This window comes from Sinohyriopsis cumingii, chromosome 17, assembly GCF_028554795.1.
Source record: "Sinohyriopsis cumingii isolate HCF-2022 chromosome 17, ASM2855479v2, whole genome shotgun sequence".
Lineage (NCBI taxonomy): Eukaryota > Metazoa > Mollusca > Bivalvia > Unionida > Unionidae > Sinohyriopsis > Sinohyriopsis cumingii.
In genome coordinates, this window is record NC_142977.1 from 7,753,446 (window position 1) to 7,774,342 (window position 20,897).

The 20,897-nt window shown below is 38.0% G+C and overlaps 1 protein-coding gene across 2 annotated transcripts in view; it reads right to left on the reverse strand.

Moving 5' to 3' along the window:
- Positions 1-8,474: 8,474 nt before the first annotated feature.
- LOC149777703 (steroid 17-alpha-hydroxylase/17,20 lyase-like) overlaps positions 8,475-20,897 on the reverse strand; it is a 42,085-nt gene continuing 29,662 nt past the window's right edge. For both annotated transcript variants that reach the window (XM_089938756.1, XM_089938757.1), the window contains one exon: positions 8,475-19,550. In XM_089938756.1, the coding sequence (XP_089794882.1) occupies positions 19,343-19,550 (208 nt within the window). In that variant the 3' untranslated portion in view covers positions 8,475-19,342. The remainder of the gene's footprint in view (positions 19,551-20,897) is intronic.

Sequence of the window (20,897 nt, forward strand, 5' to 3'; positions counted from 1 at the left end):
CTTGCCGCCTTGTATGGCCTCTCTTGTGGTGAAAAATGGCATTACAACCATCAAATCGAAATAAAACCACCTCCATTATAGCGGTTCCGCTGGTTATAGAATGACATTACACACAATAGCGAACGGAGACTGAGTAAATGGATGTAATGGAGTGGTACCTTTGCACAGTCCAGCTTTCACTTTAACTGCAAATTTTGGGAATTCGGTTTTAGTGAATTTTCCAAAGAGAAACTGATTTTTCAATCTTCACAGAATGTTTTACAAGAAACACAACAAACTTGCATTTTGAAAATATTCTCCATAATTGTCCTCAAATGGTTTTAATAAATACGTTAGTGAAACAATGTAACCGACCACCTGTAATGACCTTTTCCCTTTTGAAAGAAGTGTAATGAGAAAGCGTTGATTGGTGTTTAAATAAATAAATAAATAAATAAATAAATAAGGATAGAAGACACATTTCCATATACAAGACAATAGCTAATTCCCGAGTGACCATGTTTATTTACCTCCAAGTACTTCCAGAAAAATTATTAAAAGCACACTATTTATTTCTGATTTTAAGATCCACTTTCCTTTAACTATATTAGAACATGGTATCATTTTTAGATGCCTTGCAAAACACACTTATATCGAAAGCATCATTTGATTGTATAATTTTCACTTTACACAAATAACTCTCGGGACGATTAAGAGATGGTTATTGTACAAGAATTTTAGCGTATAAGAATATCTTTCGTGAGGTGTGCACAATTATTTTCAAATGCATTTATAAATTATCGTGTAAATAAAAAGCTATACGTAGATGAAGAAAACCTACGATAATGTTTTCATTTTAAAAGTGAGACCGCTCAGGCGGCCTAGTGGTTAGAGAATCCGCCTCGCGGGTTGGAACCCCGGCCAAGTCATACCAAAGACTTTTAAAATCGGTACTTACAGCTGCCTGGCTAGGTGCTCAACATTAAGAGGTTAGTGTTAGGACGGCTCATCCTGATGTCAGGATAATGTGACTGGGTAGGACATGTTGCTACATGTCTGCAGCATGATGCCCCAGTGCTAGAGATCACTATAAACTGCAACACTGCATACATCTTTATATGACTGAATAGGTTTTCAAGCTACGTTAAAAATCCAAATATCACACACACACACACACACACACACATTACGAAATTATGTGTAGAAAATAGTTCACAGCATTTTAGAATATTACGTCTACGGTAGTAAAATAGCTTCTAAAGTCGTCCATTTTGGTCTCGAAAGAGAGGACTAATGAATAATGAGTAGTATTCGTCTCCAGTACCATAACTGTCACAGTAATTACATTTCTTTCCTTGACTGGTACATTTTCCAATCGACCACTTTCAATTTGTATAGTGTCTGCGTAAAACAACGAGCGCCAAGGTAATTTTAAAAAGATTGGGCGGAGTCGCATAGACAGGTCGTAGTAGATTGCATAAATAGCTGATTGTTAGTGCCTTATTACGGCTTTGATCATTGCACGAGCGAGTTCTCCCTGTTTCCCTAAACATCAATTACTCTAGTACTTTAAATTAGTCCGAGTTGTTTGGAACATTCATATTTTTTCATATAACCGATAAACAGCAAATAGTGCCAGAATATTTGGACTTCTCCCCTATACTTTGATTGATTTATTTTGTTTATGACAAATAAAGAATTCTAATTAATAATTATCAAAGAATCAGCTGTTTTTGGTGTTATGTACAAATATGCTCTATATATATGAATGGATAAAAAGCTATCCCTGGACATACAACTCGAATCAGGCATTAAAGAGTGTTGTTTGGCCCTAGATATACAACTCGAATCAGGCTTTACGAGTTTTGTTTGGCCCTGGATATACAACTCGTATCAGGCATTAAAGAGTGGTGTTTGGCCCTGGATATACAACTTGAATCATGCATTAAAGAGTGATGTTTGTCCCTGGATATACAACTCGAATCATGCATTAAAGAGTGTGTTTGGCCCTGGATATACAACTCGAATCAGGCTTTAAGAGTTTTGTTTGGCCCTGTATATACAACTGGGATCAGGCATTAAAGAGTGGTGTTTGGCCCTGGATATACAACTCGAATCAGGCATTAAAGAGTGTGTTTGGCCCTCGATATACAACTCGAATCAGGCATTAAAGAGTTGTGTTTGGCCCTGGATATACAACTGGAATCAGGCATTAAAGAGTGGTGTTTGGCCCTGGATAAACAACTCCAATCAAGCATTAAAGAGTGTGTTTGGCCCTGGATATACAACTCGAATCAGGCGTTAAAGAGTGGTGTTTGGCCCTGGATATACAACTTGAATCATGCATTAAAGAGTGATGTTTGTCCCTGGATATACAACTCGAATCATGCATTAAAGAGTGTGTTTGGCCCTGGATATACAACTCGATTCAGGATTTAAGAGTTTTGTTTGGCCCTGTATATACAACTGGGATCAGGCATTAAAGAGTGGTGTTTGGCCCTGGATATACAGCTTGAATCAGGCATTAAAGAGTGTGTTTGGCCCTGGATATACAACTCGAATCATGCATTAAAGAGTTGTGTTTGGCTCTGGATATACAACTGGGATCAGGCATTAAAGAGTGGTGTTTGGCCCTGGATATACAACTTGAATCAGGCATTAAAGAGTGGTGTTTGGCCCTGGATATACAACTCGAATCAGGCATTAAAAAGTTGTGTTTGGCCCTGGATATACAACTGGGATCAGGCATTAAAGAGTGGTGTTTGGCCCTGGATATACAACTCCAATCAAGCATTAAAGAGTGTGTTTGGCCCTGGATATACAACTCGAATCAGGCATTAAAGAGTGTGTTTGGCCCTGGATATACAACTCGATTCAGGCTTTAGGAGTTTTGTTTGGCCCTGGATATACAACTCGAATCAGGCGTTAAAGAGTGGTGTTTGGCCCTGGATATACAACTCGAATCATGCATTAAAGAGTGTGTTTGGCCCTGGATATACAACTCGAATCATGCATTAAAGAGTGTGTTTGGCCCTGGATATACAACTCGAATAAAGCATTAAAGAGTGGTGTTTGGCCCTGGATATACAACTTGAATCAGGCATTAAAGAGTGGTGTTTGGCCCTGGATATACAACTCGAATCAGGCATTAAAGAGTGGATTTAGCCCTGGTAGGGCAGTTTATGGATTCACCTTATTGTTATAAATATAATATAATGTATTTTCTACCCACAAGACCTGGCATAAAACGCCATATTACTTTGGAAAAACAGAAGAAGATTAATTGGAATCTACATGATGTGATGCTTACGCTAAACTATGTGTTGTACTCTGTGAACTATGTGTTGGTACTCTGTGAACTATGTGTTGTACTCTGTGAACTGTGTCTTGTACACTGTGAACCTTTCTTGTACTCTGTAAACTGTCTGGTACTCTGTGAACTATGTCTTGTACTCTGTAAATTATGTATTGTACTCTGTGAACTATGTCTTGTACTCTATGAACTATGTCTGGTCTTCTGTGAACTATGTCTTGTACTCTGTAAACTGTGTCTTGTACTCTGTAATCTATGTCTTGTACTCTGTGAACTATGTCTGATACTCTGTGAAGTATGTCTTGTACTCTGTGAACTATGTCTTGTACTCTGTGAACTATGTCTTATACTCTGTAAACTATGTCTTGTACTCTGTAAATTATGTATTGTACTCTGTGAACTATGTCTTGTACTCTATGAACTATGTCTGGTCTTCTGTGAACTATGTCTTGTACTCTGTAAACTGTGTCTTGTACTCTGTAATCTATGTCTTGTACTCTGTGAACTATGTCTGATACTCTGTGAACTATGTCTTGTACTCTGTGAACTATGTCTTGTACTCTGTGAACTATGTCTTATACTCTGTAAACTATGTCTTGTACTCTGTAAATTATGTATTGTACTCTGTGAACTATGTCTTGTACTCTATGAACTATGTCTGGTCTTCTGTGAACTATGTCTTGTACTCTGTAAACTGTGTCTTGTACTCTGTAATCTATGTCTTGTACTCTGTGAACTATGTGTAATACTCTGTGAACTATGTCTTGTACTCTGTGAACTATGTCTTGTACTCTGTGAACTATGTCTTATACTCTGTAAACTATGTCTTGTACTCTGTAAATTATGTATTGTACTCTGTGAACTATGTCTTGTACTCTATGAACTATGTCTGGTCTTCTGTGAACTATGTCTTGTACTCTGTAAACTGTGTCTTGTACTCTGTAATCTATGTCTTGTACTCTGTGAACTATGTCTGATACTCTGTGAACTGTCTTGTACTCTGTGAACTATGTCTTGTACTCTGTGAACTATGTCTTATACTCTATGAACTGTCTTGTACTCTGTAAACTATGTCTTGTACTATGTGAACTATCTCTTGTACATACAAAGCATTTTTATGCTTTGTATGTAATTTTATTCATATTTTCTGTATAACCATATGCACCAGTATCGAGATCACTGATGTTACGTTTGTTGTTACTGGGGAAGGGGAGACAACGCTAATAAGCGTATGCTTTCCACTGAATCCGCCAAAATTACATGCTTGTAATTGAATTTGACAACGTTTCCCAAATACGGTTTAAACTAATCTGTATTCCTCTGCTCTTAGCAATTTATACCCAACAGCACTCGAAGATAAACTATTAACTAGATTTAGCAGAGAAAACAAAACGTAATGGCTTTATAGTCGTTAATTCCTTTCAATTGGCTAGATTAGTAGTTTATTAACTAAGAGGACAGCATTAAATTATACCCCCTTTCAAAATGTATTCTTCCGTTCGTTCCCGTAATATGCATATCACATTTTCATTCATATAAAAATGCCCATTTAGCGAAATTTTATTATCCTTCGTTATTCTCTTGCTTATTCTCACTTGTTTATAAATGCATATATTTGTCCATTCTGCAATTTGTCTGTATTGTCTTTTTATTCATTGTTATTTTCATTAGTTTGTTCATTTCTCATTCATTTTATTATATTCCTTTACTGCCAACTTACATGCACGTACCTGTTTGTTCGATTGTTTTATTGTGTTTTGATTTTAATTACAAGACTAACAGATGAAATCGAAAACTAAATGAATTATAGTAATTACAATAATGGCAATCTAAATAATAAGAATAAAAAAACCCCCAGATCGTCAGAAAATTCTTAAGGCAGATGGTTATAATTAAAATTGATACAACCGTGGTACAGGAATTTTGGAATATTTGAATTTCTAATTAGCAAGCAACTATGAGCGATTTAAAACCTTTTCTTGCATTAACTTTTTTAAACATTACAAAGATATTGTGTAGCAAAATCGGCAAAAACGTAGGAGCCCCGAGTGGTGTTAAGCGCTCTCCGTTACGGATCACTACCATGACACCTCTGTTTGCGTGGGGCAAGACATTACATAGATATCATGTATCAAAATCGGCAAAAACGTAAATCAACAAAATCTATGACAAAGAGTACAAGTAGTCACGGAATGTGGAAAAATAACCTTGCAGATGATTACCTGTTTACATTAATCTGAAAGTTTCTGTATTTAGATGTTCTAACCATAAAGTTCATATTGAGGCAGGTAAATAAAATATGACATTGATTCAGAGCTCTTATGTAACTTCTATTCCAGAAATAATTTACTATAAGTTCATGACGATCACTTTGCATTTTGTATTTTTAAATTTACCAAAATATTAGACAAACAGATAATAAAATATAAATTGTTCTGCATATCAATCTTTATAATAATTAGTTAATTATTTATTATTTCTTTTCAAAGTCCAAGTCTATACACCATTTATTAGCTTATCAGAAAGCGTACTTAATGTCTGACATTTATACTGTAACAAGTGTACTGTGCTTCAATGTGGAGACCATTTAGTATGTATCATACGACGGTAGTTTAAATTACTGACATAAAGTAAATAAATTTACTTCCATCTCTATTTGGAGGGAGATGATATTGTAATCCCTTTCATTTTGTCTCAGAATAAGGCAAGACATAACTTTGTATAGCCTTAGAACGATTTGATCATTTTCTTCGTACCTGCGTACAACGTTAACTAGGGTGGATAATTGTCCAGCAACTAAACTAGCACGTATCTCGTCGTAGATCGCTTGCGGCAATAGACACTAAAAGTACGGTATGCAGAGGTATTTTACCCTTGCCAATACTCACTCTCACGTAGATTTAAGGCAAGTTTGTTTTCTAACTGAGATACTGGTTTTTGGATCTTGTCATGGAGTGAACTTCTCCATTTTTGTTCTCCAGCCATAGGGGTAAGTGTGACATTTGTATTTTATTTGATATGTGAAGTACATCCAGGTTTTAATGTCATTTCGTGAATTGATGCCTTTACTACTACGCGGATTTGAAATGTTGTGAATTTTGAACTGTTACAAATTGCTATTAGGAGTTTAATTTAGTAGCATGTATCCATAGATTTTAATTCCGTACCTGTTATTATGACCAGTACGGTTTTATTGTAACTGTCTGTACCTGACTGTACGTATGCCTATACGTATGTCTGTGCGCATGGTGGATCCATGAAGGGCAGGCGTTTCCAATACAACTAGGCCAACCCAATTCAGCAACAGTGTGCTGTATGTGCATATGTATGTGTGGGTATACCAGGCTGTCCGTCTGACCGTCTGTGTGTCTATATGAATATGGAAGATGATGTAACAATGAAGGCCATACAAAGACGAAACCGCTGATTTGTAAACTTGTGTGCATGGTTGATCCATGAAGGGTGTATGCGGCAGATACAAATGTGGGCCAACCCAAGAATTCGGGAGAACTGTGTGGTTTGTCATTGTTCACATTTTCAATTTTTTTTTGTTTTGTATTATTGTGCGGGTGGTGGTTGTGTGTGTGTGTGGATAAGAGATTCAATGATATTAGTGTAGGACGAATGGTCGTCGATTACATTTTAACTTTCCTTAACCTCAATGCTTTCAGGTTTCTAAAAATTCAGCTAAAATGCTATTAAATGTGTGCCTCCTACCCACATAACCTCAAACGTCACGTCCGCACTGTAGGAGGTCAGATAGTACCAAACCAAGGGATTGCTCGCAAGTGCGAAATATCGCGAAGGCCTCTCCCCCACCATGTGAAATTATAGTTAACTTCACTATTTGTACAGATGATCAAATTAACAAAACCGCATTGTCACTTAAATTTCTCAAGCACTTGATAGGTCTAATAAGACGGAGTATAACATAAATAAATTTGAATGTCTTCTTTAATGGAAGGGTGTTGGTACAAAATTAGGTATTTATTATTATTATTTATTAGTTCCATATTTCCTAACTACAATAACTGTCGACCGCTCCGGTGTCCTAGTGGTTGGAGCATCCGCCTCGGAAGCGTGAGGTCGTGGGTTCGAACCCCGGCCGAGTCATAACAAAGACTTACAAAAATGGTACTAACAGCTGCCTCGCTAGGCGCTCAGCATTAAGAGGTTAGTGTTAGGACTGGTCGGCCTGGTGTCAGGATAATTTGACTGGGTGGGACATCATGCTACATGTCTGCGGCATGATGCCCCAGTGCTAGACATCACTATAAACTGCCACACTGCATACATCGTAGCGATATGACTGAAAAATTGTTAAAGCTACGCTAAAAATCCAAATGACACACACACTCACACACACACATCACACAATAACTGTTGCAATTGATACTACTACTAAATTAACAAATCGGCTAGTCTAGATGGATTTTACCACAAAATTCTCAAAATGTCAACTCTGAGTCACGGCAAGAAGTAGTTAACAATATTATCACTTTCTGTAAATTTCCAGTCATTGGAATTGGTTACAGTATTTGCAATTCATAAGTGAATGTAAGAATGACGCATCTAACTGTTGACTCGTATCGACGAATTACGACTCGATGGCCTTAAACTAAGTAACAGAAAAGAGCTAGAGCCAACAATTTTGTAAAATTCAACAAATATACAAAGTGTACAACGTGAAAATGTTAAAGAACTCCTGTATTGTGAATTAAATCCCAAATAGTACTAAAAGTTATGTCATAAGTACAAAAGCATAGAATTCCAAACGAATTGCAGTTGTGGTCCGAATACATTCCAACATTGAATGTGCTCATGTGCATACAGTCTCTAATGTGTTAATTAGCCAGTTTCCTGGATGTGTTAACAATCTTGATGTATCAGAATAATAGAATCCCAAAGGCCCTTGAATTATTTCAAAGTAATTCCCTAATAATGTTATAGCCCGAAAATATTTTTGAGCACTTTGTAATTCCAGTGAATAACAAATAAAGACACCCAAACGAAAATCTGCGGAAAGCAATAAGACTGATTCCTCTTCTACGGAATAAGGTATAAATGAGTAATTTTGAAGGAAACAACATTAATATAAATTCAACACAATAACAGAGAAATGATGTGGGTCACTCTTTCTTCTAAAACAGTCAACAAGATAAGGAATTTCCAAGTCAAAACGAATTGTATGAGTTCAGATACAAGTGAACATGTTTATTTCCATTAATTACGATCTGAATATGTAATCTATACTCACAGAGAAATATTAGCTATGTAATATGTGGTTTACAAAATATGTCACTAATCAATTAGACATTTAACTTGATTTTCAACAAATGCCCATTACAAAATACAGATAGACATAACATAATCATGAGGAAAATCCAGTAAACAATGCAAATTAAATATACATAGTATAAGTATATACACTTTCAATAATTCTTTATAAAATATCAGCAAGCATCTATTCGAATATCTTAACAAGTAGAGCCTCCTACGTAAATCAGTTAGGTTCACGACAAATTTCTTATCAAACTGCATTCACGAAACGTATAGACCAGTAGTTACTACCAATCAAAGCGGGATAACTTGATATCGTAATTTCACTGGCCTTAAAAGAGCATTATATCTGGTTAAACATTCGATACTCATTCAGCCTAAACATATTCTTCAAACTTAGTTATTCGACTCGTATGATATGTCACTGACAGACCAGTTGTTATTTGTACGAATAGTTATTTGTTATAAATATGCTTCCGATGCAAGGCCTATGTCACGTTCTCATATAAGGATAGATTCATTTTCTACAGTCTCTCAAATGACTTAAAGTGTAGTTTTGTGTCCAGTGTACTCAGGGACTGATCTTTCAGTGAGAATTGTACACTGCATTCATCTGGTAAATCTCTCGACTCCGTTGAAATCAAGTTAAATGTGACATCAGAAATAAATCATTTTTTTTTTGCGCCAACAAAAGATAACGCATATTAAACGAGACTTTTGAAAATCTGAACAAGGCAGCGCTCATCCAATGACATTTTCTTTTAACTCGAAATGGCGTAAACATGCCTAGTGTAATTTCTACATCCCAAGTCGCTTGCACTTTATAATTTTTCCGGATATATACTTACAGTAATAGACTATGGTTCTTCCACATGGGAAAACATCTAATTATAATCTATCGAGAACAGACAAACTCTTAATAACAGACAGACTGAATATACCTGAAACATCCTATTACAGCTCCCTCGAATATTTTGTTTTAACGTCGACAATGGCTACATGTACGAAAACTAATTATATTTTAAAGAAATTGTGACAAAAATGTCTGAGAGATCTTTATCCATATTGTATCCGTAACCTGACTGAGCAAAGATGCAGAGCATCATCAATAAACTAAAAACGAACCTATATTCCGAGGTCGAAAAGCAACTACATGTATATCTAAACGCTATGCTCTGCATCAGCACCTACTTTTTTGTAATATCCTAACCTTCAGGACACGTAACTCCCTTACTTCATGTGAAACCTTATTCAAGAACTTATTTATTATAAGATGGGATGGTATTAAAAGCCTCTCCTTTTATCTGTGCGTTCATTTGTGCGTATTTTAGGATATATAATGGATGTTTATATTACTTCAGGCATGCTGTAACCTGTACATCTGTGTATAGAATATTATTAATTTATGTACCTGTTGACCAAATATTAAATATGTGCGAGTGCTCACGTAAGCATGCGTCTTTGAGGACCACAAGGAAGATTTGTCTCTATGAACATATTTGTTAACCTGGTTATTCTTATAATTATTATTATTATTATTATTATGTCAGAACACTGCGAGGGTCTGGCTATGCTAGTTTGATGGCACAGGAACTAGAACGCTTGAATATGACAAGAATAAGTTTGCAAGAGGTAAAATCGTTGGATTTGGACAAGATCTCCTCAGGAAAGTACATGTTTCTGTGGTCAGGAAGAGACCGCGCCTAAACGAAACGTTTCAGGGTTGCCATGGACCTCGAGCAAAGTGCATCTAAGGCTATGAGCGCAGTGCAGACAGTCAACGACCGCATAAGGTGAGCCATTTTTCAGCACTGGTTTGGCAACATACCAGTGATAGTAGAATATGCTTCAACTAACGAAGCCGCTGACGTGGAGAAAGATTCTACCAGACCTTGGATGCGACAGTGGAGGTCAGGATGAGCACGGAGAAAGGAAACTGCCCAGAGATCAATTGGAGTACAACCTAAACACAAACAACCAAGTCAGAGGCCATCATGTCAACAGAAAATGACAGAGGCAAGAGGTTGATATATTGTACTCTTTTATATATTTCCGCTGCTGTCTCCACAGCAAGCCAGATAATATGCTCGCTCTTGACTGCATGAAAACAATGGCAAGATAATCTGGCACTCAAAGATCAGGTTTGCTACAAAGATCCTATTGGACAACGCATACGTTCCACCACTCCTACAGTAACGATTATGACATATGGACGCTTACTTCGTTGATGGCTAAATACCTTAATGCTTGTATCAATGGCGCCTCCGCAGTATCCTCTGCGACACATGTACCCACCATATCACGAATATAGAGATAAGACTCAGAAAGAAGCAGTCACCCGGCATGGATCTATCAGGTTTGGAAACTGGCAGCTCCGTGGCGACACTGCTAGCATCCCCCCCCCCATAAGGATGACAATCGTGCACATTAAGCCGCTATTATAAAACCAGTGCAGCGATTAAAGCAGCCAGTGAGAAGTCCGACAAACAACAGGCTCAGAATAGTGGAGCAGGTCCTCGAGGACTTCAACATCGGGCTGCACAATGGACGGACAAAATGGCACAAGATCGCATTTCCTGGCATACATTCTGTGGCAATGATGCATCACTCGGCACGCTAATGACGTCGAGTTGGTTGTTACCAAACTGTTAGTTGTTAGTGTATCTATATTTAGTTTAAAACATTATGGCCTTATTTATAAAGAAATAAAGTTTTGTACTTATAAAGGCAAAGTATTAACGATGCTGAAAATCCAAAGGTGAGATTGAAAATGGTTGTTACTTGTAAACTGTTATGTATACTTTAATGTTGTTGGCTTCATCCTTCTGTTACAATGTTTAAGACATAGAGTCGTAACAAAGCAATGATGGTAGATGGCAGGATGTGAATATATACGAAAATATATCAAAGACAAATGGCATTAGCGAGATGATACAATTTTGCAATGAATGGTTTGTGTTCTACGTATGATTTCTTACTATTGTATGTAATACGTGAAACTGTACAGGCAAATTTCAAGATATGTTGGATAAGGGGGGATTATTTTGCCAATTTTACCCTTAAGTAATTAATCTATTTTATTGTTTATAGTTTATGTCCTGCAGTTTGAGGCTCATTGCCGAAAGATTTTAGATTTTCTTTTGCTTTGGTTTGTTTAGCTGAGATGTGTGTGTGTGTGTGTGTGTGTGTGTGTGTGTGTGTGATTTAGATTTTTAACGTAGCTTTAAGAAGTTTTCAGTCATACCGCTACGATGTCTGCAGTGTGACCAGTGACGTATAGCACTGGGACATCATGCTGCAGCTACGTATATTTATATGTGTGTGTGTGTGTGTGTGTGCACATATATATATATATATATATATATATATATATATATATATATATATATATATATATATATATATATATATATATATATATATATATATATATATATAATGTATTTTATACGTGTCTATGTATATATCGATCCTGGATGCATTGTAGTGCTGAAACTCAAAAGGATCTTCCTCGAAGGCTCCATTGAAGACTGTATTTTTGACAATACCACTGACGACATGTTTGGGTAGCTGACCTTGAAACAGATGATCTTCGATGATAGATTGATGCCCAGCGGGAATGGTGAAAGGTTTCTCTTTCACGTGTCATATTGGATACGTGGCGGTCGTTCTGATCAAAGTGTGACTGATGTCGTTTCCCACTTTAGGTAACACGTCCACACGTCGCACGTGAAGTCTAGCTTCTTCGATGATGGTTTTGTTGTTGTTGTTATTATTGTGGGGTTTAACGCCATTTTTCAGCAAAGATAGGCTATACATGGCGGCCAGTATTAATGGTGGAGGAAGATGATGGTTTTGTAATAGACAGCATCACTTTTCAAATGGAAAGCGACACTGCTGAGATTCAGTCTCAGGCGGACATCCACTCCTTTCAACAAATACTTCTCTTGCACCCACATGCTTTGGTTTGTTTAGCTGAGGGTGTGTGTGTGTGTGTGTGTGTGTGTGTGTGCGTGTGTGTGTGTGTGATTTGGATTTTTAACGTAGCTTTAACAATTTTTCAGTCATATCGCTACGATGTCTGCAGTGTGACAGTTTATAGTGATGTCTAGCACTGGGACATCATGCTGCAGACACATACGTATATATATATATATATATATATATATATATATATATATATATATATATATATATATATGTGAATATATCACTGATCACATGTTTGGGTAACTGACCTTGGAACAGATGATCTTCGATGATAGATTGATTCCCAGCTGGAATGGTGAAAGTTTTCACTTCCACGTGTCGTATCGGATACTTGGCGGTCTTTCTGCTCAAAGTGTGACTGATGTCGGTTCCCACTTTAGGTAACACTTCCACACATCGCACGTAAAGTCTAGCTTCTTCGATGATGGTTTTGTTGTTGTTGTTGTCATTGTGGGGTTTAACGCCATTTTTCAGCAAAGATAGGCTATACATGGCGGCCAGTATTAATGGTGGAGGAAGATGATGGTTTTGTAATAGACAGCATCACTTTTCAAATGGAAAGCGACACTGCTGAGATTCAGTCTCAGGCGGACATCCACTCCTTTCAACAAATACTTCTCTTGCACCCACATCTCTAAATGTAAACGATCTATTAGTTCTAAATTTTTGTAGGGTCCTTTGATTTTCTTTCGTCGGGCGTTGAATCCTACATTGTGGTTGGGGCCTTTATCTGTAATCAAATCGATATCGTCAAACTTGCCCGCTGTATCAGGTTTTCATACCACGCAAGCATCCAGATGGGTGTTCTTGGTTTCTTTTCCGGACGTCAAGAGATTTGCCAGGTACGCTCGGTAAGGTTAAGTGTCCATGCTGCTAATGACCATTTTGTTATTCAAATACAAATCTACCCCAGTGAACAAGGAATGCATGAAACTATTGACGGGGGCAATTTAACTTCGTTCTTTATATCGGGACCGTCCGTCGATGTGTCGATTACTTTAACTTTCATCTACAAGTAATTGCTATGCAGATCAATGTAACCTTCGGGCTGTCCTTTGATTTCAAACTCGGTGGGAGCTGAACCTGAGTCCTTCACAGAGGAGACGGGATAAAATTCGACTCATTGGGATTCTTGCATCATTATCATGGTGGGTGGCATGTTAAACAGATGTAGTTCCGACTTGGAACAGGTGCAAGACTCTCGGTGCATCATTTTTGTCTCACTGTGATTTTTTTCAACACTCACAAACTTGTAAGTCTCGAGCAGTTCTTCTTTTCTCGTTGAGGAGTGGGGGAAGGGATCAACAAGGACTCCGCAGTCTTACTAGAAATATAATCTGCTGACGGTGTTTAAAAGACTTCTCGTACCTCTTCTTCCTCAGGTATTCGTGGGGCTGCGTCTGTTTTGACCACTGGTGGTGGTGGTGGTGGTGATGGTGATGGTGATAAGACTTTTCATCAGGGTCTTAAAATCTTTCAGAGTGGGAAGAGCTGTTTCGTGTATAGCATTCTGGTGAAAGAGCTGTAGTCGTTGCAATAGTTGACCGTGCTTTTGTGATTTTTCTCTTTCGGACAAATAGTTGCGATCCATCAACGACTGAAATTCGTGTTGTAGCTGGGACATCTCAGTCACATGAGGATTGGGAGGTAAACGGGGGATCCGTTGTTCTTGCCAACGATGGTATTCCATCCATCGTTTGCAGGCATTAAAGTCAGTTTTCGTCATTCCAACGGATTTTAATTGTCACGTCTGAGATGTTTGGATTCCAAAGGTCCCTTTTATCTTCTTGGTCCTTTTTATCTTGCTTCCATGAATCCTCCCAGAATTGTTACCAATACTCCTTTTGTAAAGGGTCCTAACAACAGAGGCAAAATTCCTCCGCGTTTTCTCAACATCTTCTTCGCTTGACGAATGGGCATTTTCTTTTGAACCATTTGGCAAAGAACGTGACGATGTTTGGCTAAACATTTGTTTCTCGTGTTTAGACAAAGGTATCGTACCGTTCAAGACGTTCGAACAACATTCGTACACGGTATCGATGACGTCTTTGGAGGCTGTTTCAATGAGTTTTTTTCGCAAGGGTGGAGACGCTTTGGACAGGACGGACAACATGTCCCCATGTTTGACTAAACAAGGAGGCAGTCCTTTTCTTTTCTTTCCTTTGGGGTTAGAAGAGGGATGGCTTCTGGGGATGACATCTTTTGGTGTTCAGGAGCACACAACACTGATTTCTATTCTTTTCCTCAGGTCCATTTTATACTGGAACGCGTCGCCACTGATTGTCTTAAGGTCGTATCAACTTGATGACTGGCACCACACGTCGTGGAGGGGTTCGCAACGGACTAAATCGGGACTGTTCTTGCTTGGAGATATTCAGTAAACTGTGTAACATGCCAGATCTCTCTAGGACTTTGATTTTGGGAGCAGGTACGTTGTGAGCAGCTAACACTGCAGCTAAAGAGGAGGAGGAGGATGTCACCGCTGAAGAAGTTCTTGTAGACCTGGGTTTCCATTTTTTCATCAACTGAGGAAGAATGGGTGTCAAATTGGCTTTGGCAGATATCACCAAGAACGGAGAAGTGGAAGAAGCTGAGGCTACTGGAGACGCGGTAACCGTCGATGAAGGTAGTGGTTTACGAATGTAAGGTTGGGTCCTGGACGAAGTGTCTCTCTTGTAGGGTAGAAACTGTTTTCTGGGGGCTTTTATTTTTCTGGGGGCTTGTATTTTTCTGGGGACTTTTCTTTTCCTTTTTTGTGGACTTTTCCTTTTCTGGGTTGTGACATGGTCTTGACATCGCTGCCCTTTTTCTTCTTTGGGGTTTGTTTGGCTTTTTTGGGAGTGACATTTTTTCATGGGAATAACTTTTTGGGCATTAGTATCCCATTTTAAGACGGATCGAATGATGACATCTCCTAGAGAACCGCTACCTCCAGGTTTCAAAGGGATTTGCTTTTTGATTTGAGTGTCGATGCAATGATCGGCCAGTTGCGTCAAGGCTACTTTGTTTCTCTCAAAAATGCGTTGGGTTTGATGAGGAATGTGAATGATGCATTGCAATAATTGACACGTTGTCACCGTAAAGCATCGTAATACTTCTTTGAGACTGGCTTCTAAGACACGGGCACGTATTTGTGGATTTTTCTTTCGCGACTGATGCCGTACAATGCACGATTCAATTTGACGGGAAGATGAGACTGAATGGATGTCATGTTGGCGCTGTGTGTGACAGACTCAAAGTGTCCTAGGTTTTTATAGATATTTGTTTGTCAAGTCGACGACGGAGACGTGTACATGACAAGCCCTCCATTTTGGCACCAGTGGTGAAACAGATGGGTACGAAATCGCAAATAATCTGGTGTGTGTGTGTGGGTTAAGTCCACGAGTAAATAGGCGTGTGGGGTTTGGGTGGCATCTTCGTACGCATGAGTCAGCCAAGGTGTTCCTAACTGTTTGGCTAAGACTTGAACTTGCGATTTATCTCTAGGGCTTTTAAACAAGACCACGAAATGAACATTGAGACTGATGGTGCGATGGGCTGTACTTTGTTGAAACAAAATATGGGTACTGTAAATGACACTGGCATTACGATGATACCCTTTGCGTATAAACGACATTTTAATATCTTCTTCGTCTTCTCCTAACATGTCGTCGAAAATGACCAGATGGGCTTGACTGGGGTCAGACACGAACGATGGGTCTTTGCTAGGAATGCCTTCCACAAACACGATGGAATCGCCTTGATTTTCTCGCAGGAGGCTTTATGCCAACTGCCACTCTTTGTAACACCACACGATCCGTTGAGGTGGACGATCGATCAAATGATGTTGATGTTTGATCAAACGTTTGACAAATTCGGTTTTGCCTGAACCACTAAGTCCGGCATTTAACATGTCAAAGGGATGACGAAGATACATGGTCTCTCAACTGGCACGATCTAAGTGTTCGTCGATGACTTTGAAAGTAAAGAAAGAGGGAGCAGAGACAGTAGAGGTAGCCATAGTGCAGGGAATGTCACTTTTGTCCCGAAAACAGACAAGACAAGAGTTTTTATACTTTTTCAGGACACGTTTATTTCTTAAAATGCAACAACACAAAAAGACAAAAATACATAAAAGCCAAATGGTTAAGTACAGCAATAAGAAACACATTGGAACGATCAAAGTGGGATACAAACAAGTCACTGTACAACACGTTTTTGGTAACCAAGGTGTCACATGTACAGTGTGTAATGTTCTTAAAGCCTCTACATTGGGTACAGTCACACAGGGGTTCTACCGGAACGGTCTTTCAGGAATGTCTATGACAGTCCTGTCCTGAAGGGAGTGGTTGTCCTCGGTGCCGGGTTCTTCTTATAGCACTGTCACTAACACAGGTTTAAAAGTTACATTTTTCCCTAGAGGTTTGAATTGAAGATCACAACTCTTAAGAATAATTGGCCATTTCGTTGGTCCAATCTTCTAAACCCCAATTTTTTCCAGTCACGTACATCTGTCCAATGAGGGTGTAAATCACAAGGTACGCACACATCGTCATACACATCTTCAGTACCTAAAAGTTGACAAATCCTTTTCCCGTAGAGGTGGAGAAGTATCCAGATGAAAACGCAAGGCTTTGAATAAAATGAGTCTCTCGTGGACATTCAAAGGGACCACTTTTATATTTTATTTGGTGGCAAGTTCTGTTCGTATAATCTTGATGAACTAGTACCATATACATTAAACAGAATACAATGGGTCGTCTGCTATAAAAGGAGACATTGAACAATTATTGGGACATGGTGGAAATAAGTTATATATACAAAGCAAACCTGTGATGTGGACATATATTTGCCAAGAAAAGTTAAATAGATAAGGAAAAAGAAAGGATAAACAACCAGTTTTGAAGTTTAAACGACGGATGTGGCAATTTTCACTTGTCACCAGTGTATCGGGTTAAAATATCACTTCGTGCAAGACACTCGGAAAAACGTTGTATCAATGTTCCAGATAATATCTGAAAACGACAGAGGACCAGACCTTTCGAAAGGAAAGGGGCGTGTAAAATTGTAGTAAAAAGGGAATTTAGATTTGTATTTGTATAGGATATAATACATACACAGCTAGAGCAATTTGTCATATACAAAATATATAGCTGCTTGCAAGTAATTTTACTGCATGTCACTGTCAGAAACATAGGAACATTCTAACAGTTGCTGATCGATGTAAGAGGTTTTGACTTTTCATGTGTAAGGAACAATTAGGTATTTTATCAATCCATAAAACTAAGATTGTTGTATAATGTTTGGAATAAGGTAACAACTTTTAAAATGTTAAGAAACGATTAGAGCCAAGTTTCCTCCCTTCACGTCATTTCAGACGAAGCCATTTGATTACTTGCGAGCTACAATCTGCTTTGAACAAATTTAGATTCCAATCGCATATACTTTCTGTATGACTTTTCAAAACTAATACTGGCATGGAAATAGAGTAAGTGTAATCACAAAGAATAATTAACAAATTTGAGAACATATAACTATACAGAAACATGACATATACATTTCATGAGGTTCAAAGAACCGCCAGCTATTAATCGGGTGCAGTTTGTTTGATAAAGGATGGTCTTTATGTGTACCACCACTTACATACATTTTCTTCTTTCCTCAGTGGAATCCAGTGCTACTCATGTTGGTAGGTGACCAAAAAGTATCAACATTTCTTACATTTTGCAGGGGATCCCAATGATTGACCGGCTCGTGGGAGACGATGTATCCACATTTTCTTGTATTTTGTAGAAGACCCCGATGACTGACCGGCTCCTGGGAGACGAATTATCCACATTTTCTTGTATTTTGCAGGGGACCCAGATGATTGACCGGTTCGTGGGAGACGAAGTATCCACATTTTCTTGTATTTCTCAGTGGAACAAATGAAATGTTATATGATTATGAATCTTTACAAAATCTGCAAAGAGTTTAATAAATGCTATATTGAGTATGTGTTGAGAGTTAATACTGGCCATTCGTTGCCTTCGTCTGCCTATTTCTACTCAGTATTAAGTTCTTCTACCAAATAAAAGTTTGACACATTTCATGAGTGACTGCTTTTGATACGCAAAATGTTGTTTGTCCCTGTTTTTAACAGATGTGGTATGTTTACCTTTATCTTGCATTTTATGCACACTTTACTAACGGCTCACCAATTATTATATTTTATTCAACCTTCATGAAAGTGTACGTCATGTTGATGTTTATAAGGAAGCCTTTAGATAAAGTTGACATGACGTCAAACTCAAACACCTACATACATACAATACAGCTCACGCGAGTTTTCGAAATATGTATCCCAGGGGAGCCGTATACACACTCTCTCAAAACCACAAGCAAAATTGCATGTTTTAAAGCAGTTCCCACAATAAAAGATACTTTTTAAATTGAACGATTAAAACTGTATGCCATTATCTTTTCCAGAACCTTTAATAACATTTATTTTTTAAATAAGATTGCATAATTTTTTTGCAAACAACTACCACAAATAGAAAAAGAATTATTGTCATTAATAAGCTTGACAGGTAACAAATTATCCCTTTTCATGCAATAGGCGGGTATTCAATTGAATGTTTCTTTCTACTTTTGATAATATATCAGCATTTAATATTACCATCTTTTTGGACGAGTCGGTCTCGTAGAGGGCATAAATTTAACGTTTGACTTTACATTTGTACATGCAGATATATAAATATACATCCAAACATATATAGTTCATAAACATAATGAAGCAAGTTATCTTGAATGCTATTAATTTTATCTGGCAACTGCTCGCATCATGTAATCAGGAGGTCGCAATACCCCACCGGGAAGGAAGGTTCGAGGGTCGTCCGAAATTCCGTTGCCTACTTCCGGCGGAAGTAGGTCAAATTTTTGCACAAGTGTAGTCAGGTAGAGGAATATCCGTGACCTCGCCAGGTCTTCACCGACACAACTCCTTGGTCCGGATCCAAAATTCACCAGTCTAAAAGTAGGACGAACGAAAATTAAAGTATTTTCTAAATTGAAACACACCGAAACATAATATGATTGGTGATCGATTAGTCTACACTTACGATTGTCGTAGAGCCTGTATATTATATAATACGATAATCCTAGGAGTGGAGCTGTTGCTAAGTGTCGATTGGTCTACACTTACGATTGTCTTAGAGCCTGTAGATTATATAGTACGATATTCCTAGGAGTGGAGCTGTTGCTAAGTGTCGATTGGTCTACACTTACGATTGTCTTAGAGCCTGTAGATTATATAATACGAGAATCCTAGGAGTGGAGCTGTTGCTAAGTGTCGATTGGTCTACACTTACGATTGTCTTAGAGCCTGTAGATTATATAATACGATAATCCTAGGAGTGGAGCTGTTGCTAATTGTCGATTGGTCTACACTTACGATTGTCTTAGAGCCTGTAGATTATATAATATGAGAATCGTAGGAGTGGAGCTATTGCTAAGTATCGATTAGTCTAAACTTGCGATTGTCTTAGAGTCTGTAGATTATATAATACGATAATCCTAGGAGTGGAGCTGTTGCTAAGTGTCGATTGGTCTACACTTACGATTGTCTTAGAGCCTGTAGATTATATAATACGAGAATCCAAGGAGTGGAGCTGTTGCTAAGTGTCGATTGGTCTACACTTACGATTGTTTTAGAGCCTGTAGATTATATAATACGAGAATCATTGGCGTGGAGCTGTTGCTAATTGTCGATTGGTCTACACTTACGATTGTTTAAAGCCTGTAGATTATATAATACGAGAATCCTAGGAGTGGAGCTGTTGCTAAGTGTCGATTAGTTTACACTTACGATTGTCTTAGAGCCTGTAGATTATATAATACGAGAATCCTAGGAGTGGAGCTGTTGCTAATTGTCGATTAGTCTACACTTACGATTGTCTTAGAGCCAGTTGATTATATAATACGATAATCCTAGGAGTGGAGCTATTGGTAAGTATCGATTAGTCTACACTTACGATTGTCTTAGAGCCAGTTGATTATATGATACGATAATCCTAGGAGTGGACCTATTGCTAAGCATCGATTAGTCTACACTTACGATTGTCTAAGAGCCTGTAGATTATATAATACGATAATCCTAGGAGTGGAGCTGTTGCTAAGTGTCGATTAGTTTACATTTACGATTGTTTAGAGCCTGTAGATTATATAATACGAGAATCCTAGGCGTGGAGCTGTTGCTAGGTGTCGATTAGTCTACACTTACGATTGTCTTAGAGCCAGTTGATTATATAATACGATAATCCTAGGAGTGGAGCTATTGCTAAGTATCGATTAGTCTACACTTACGATTTTCTTAGAG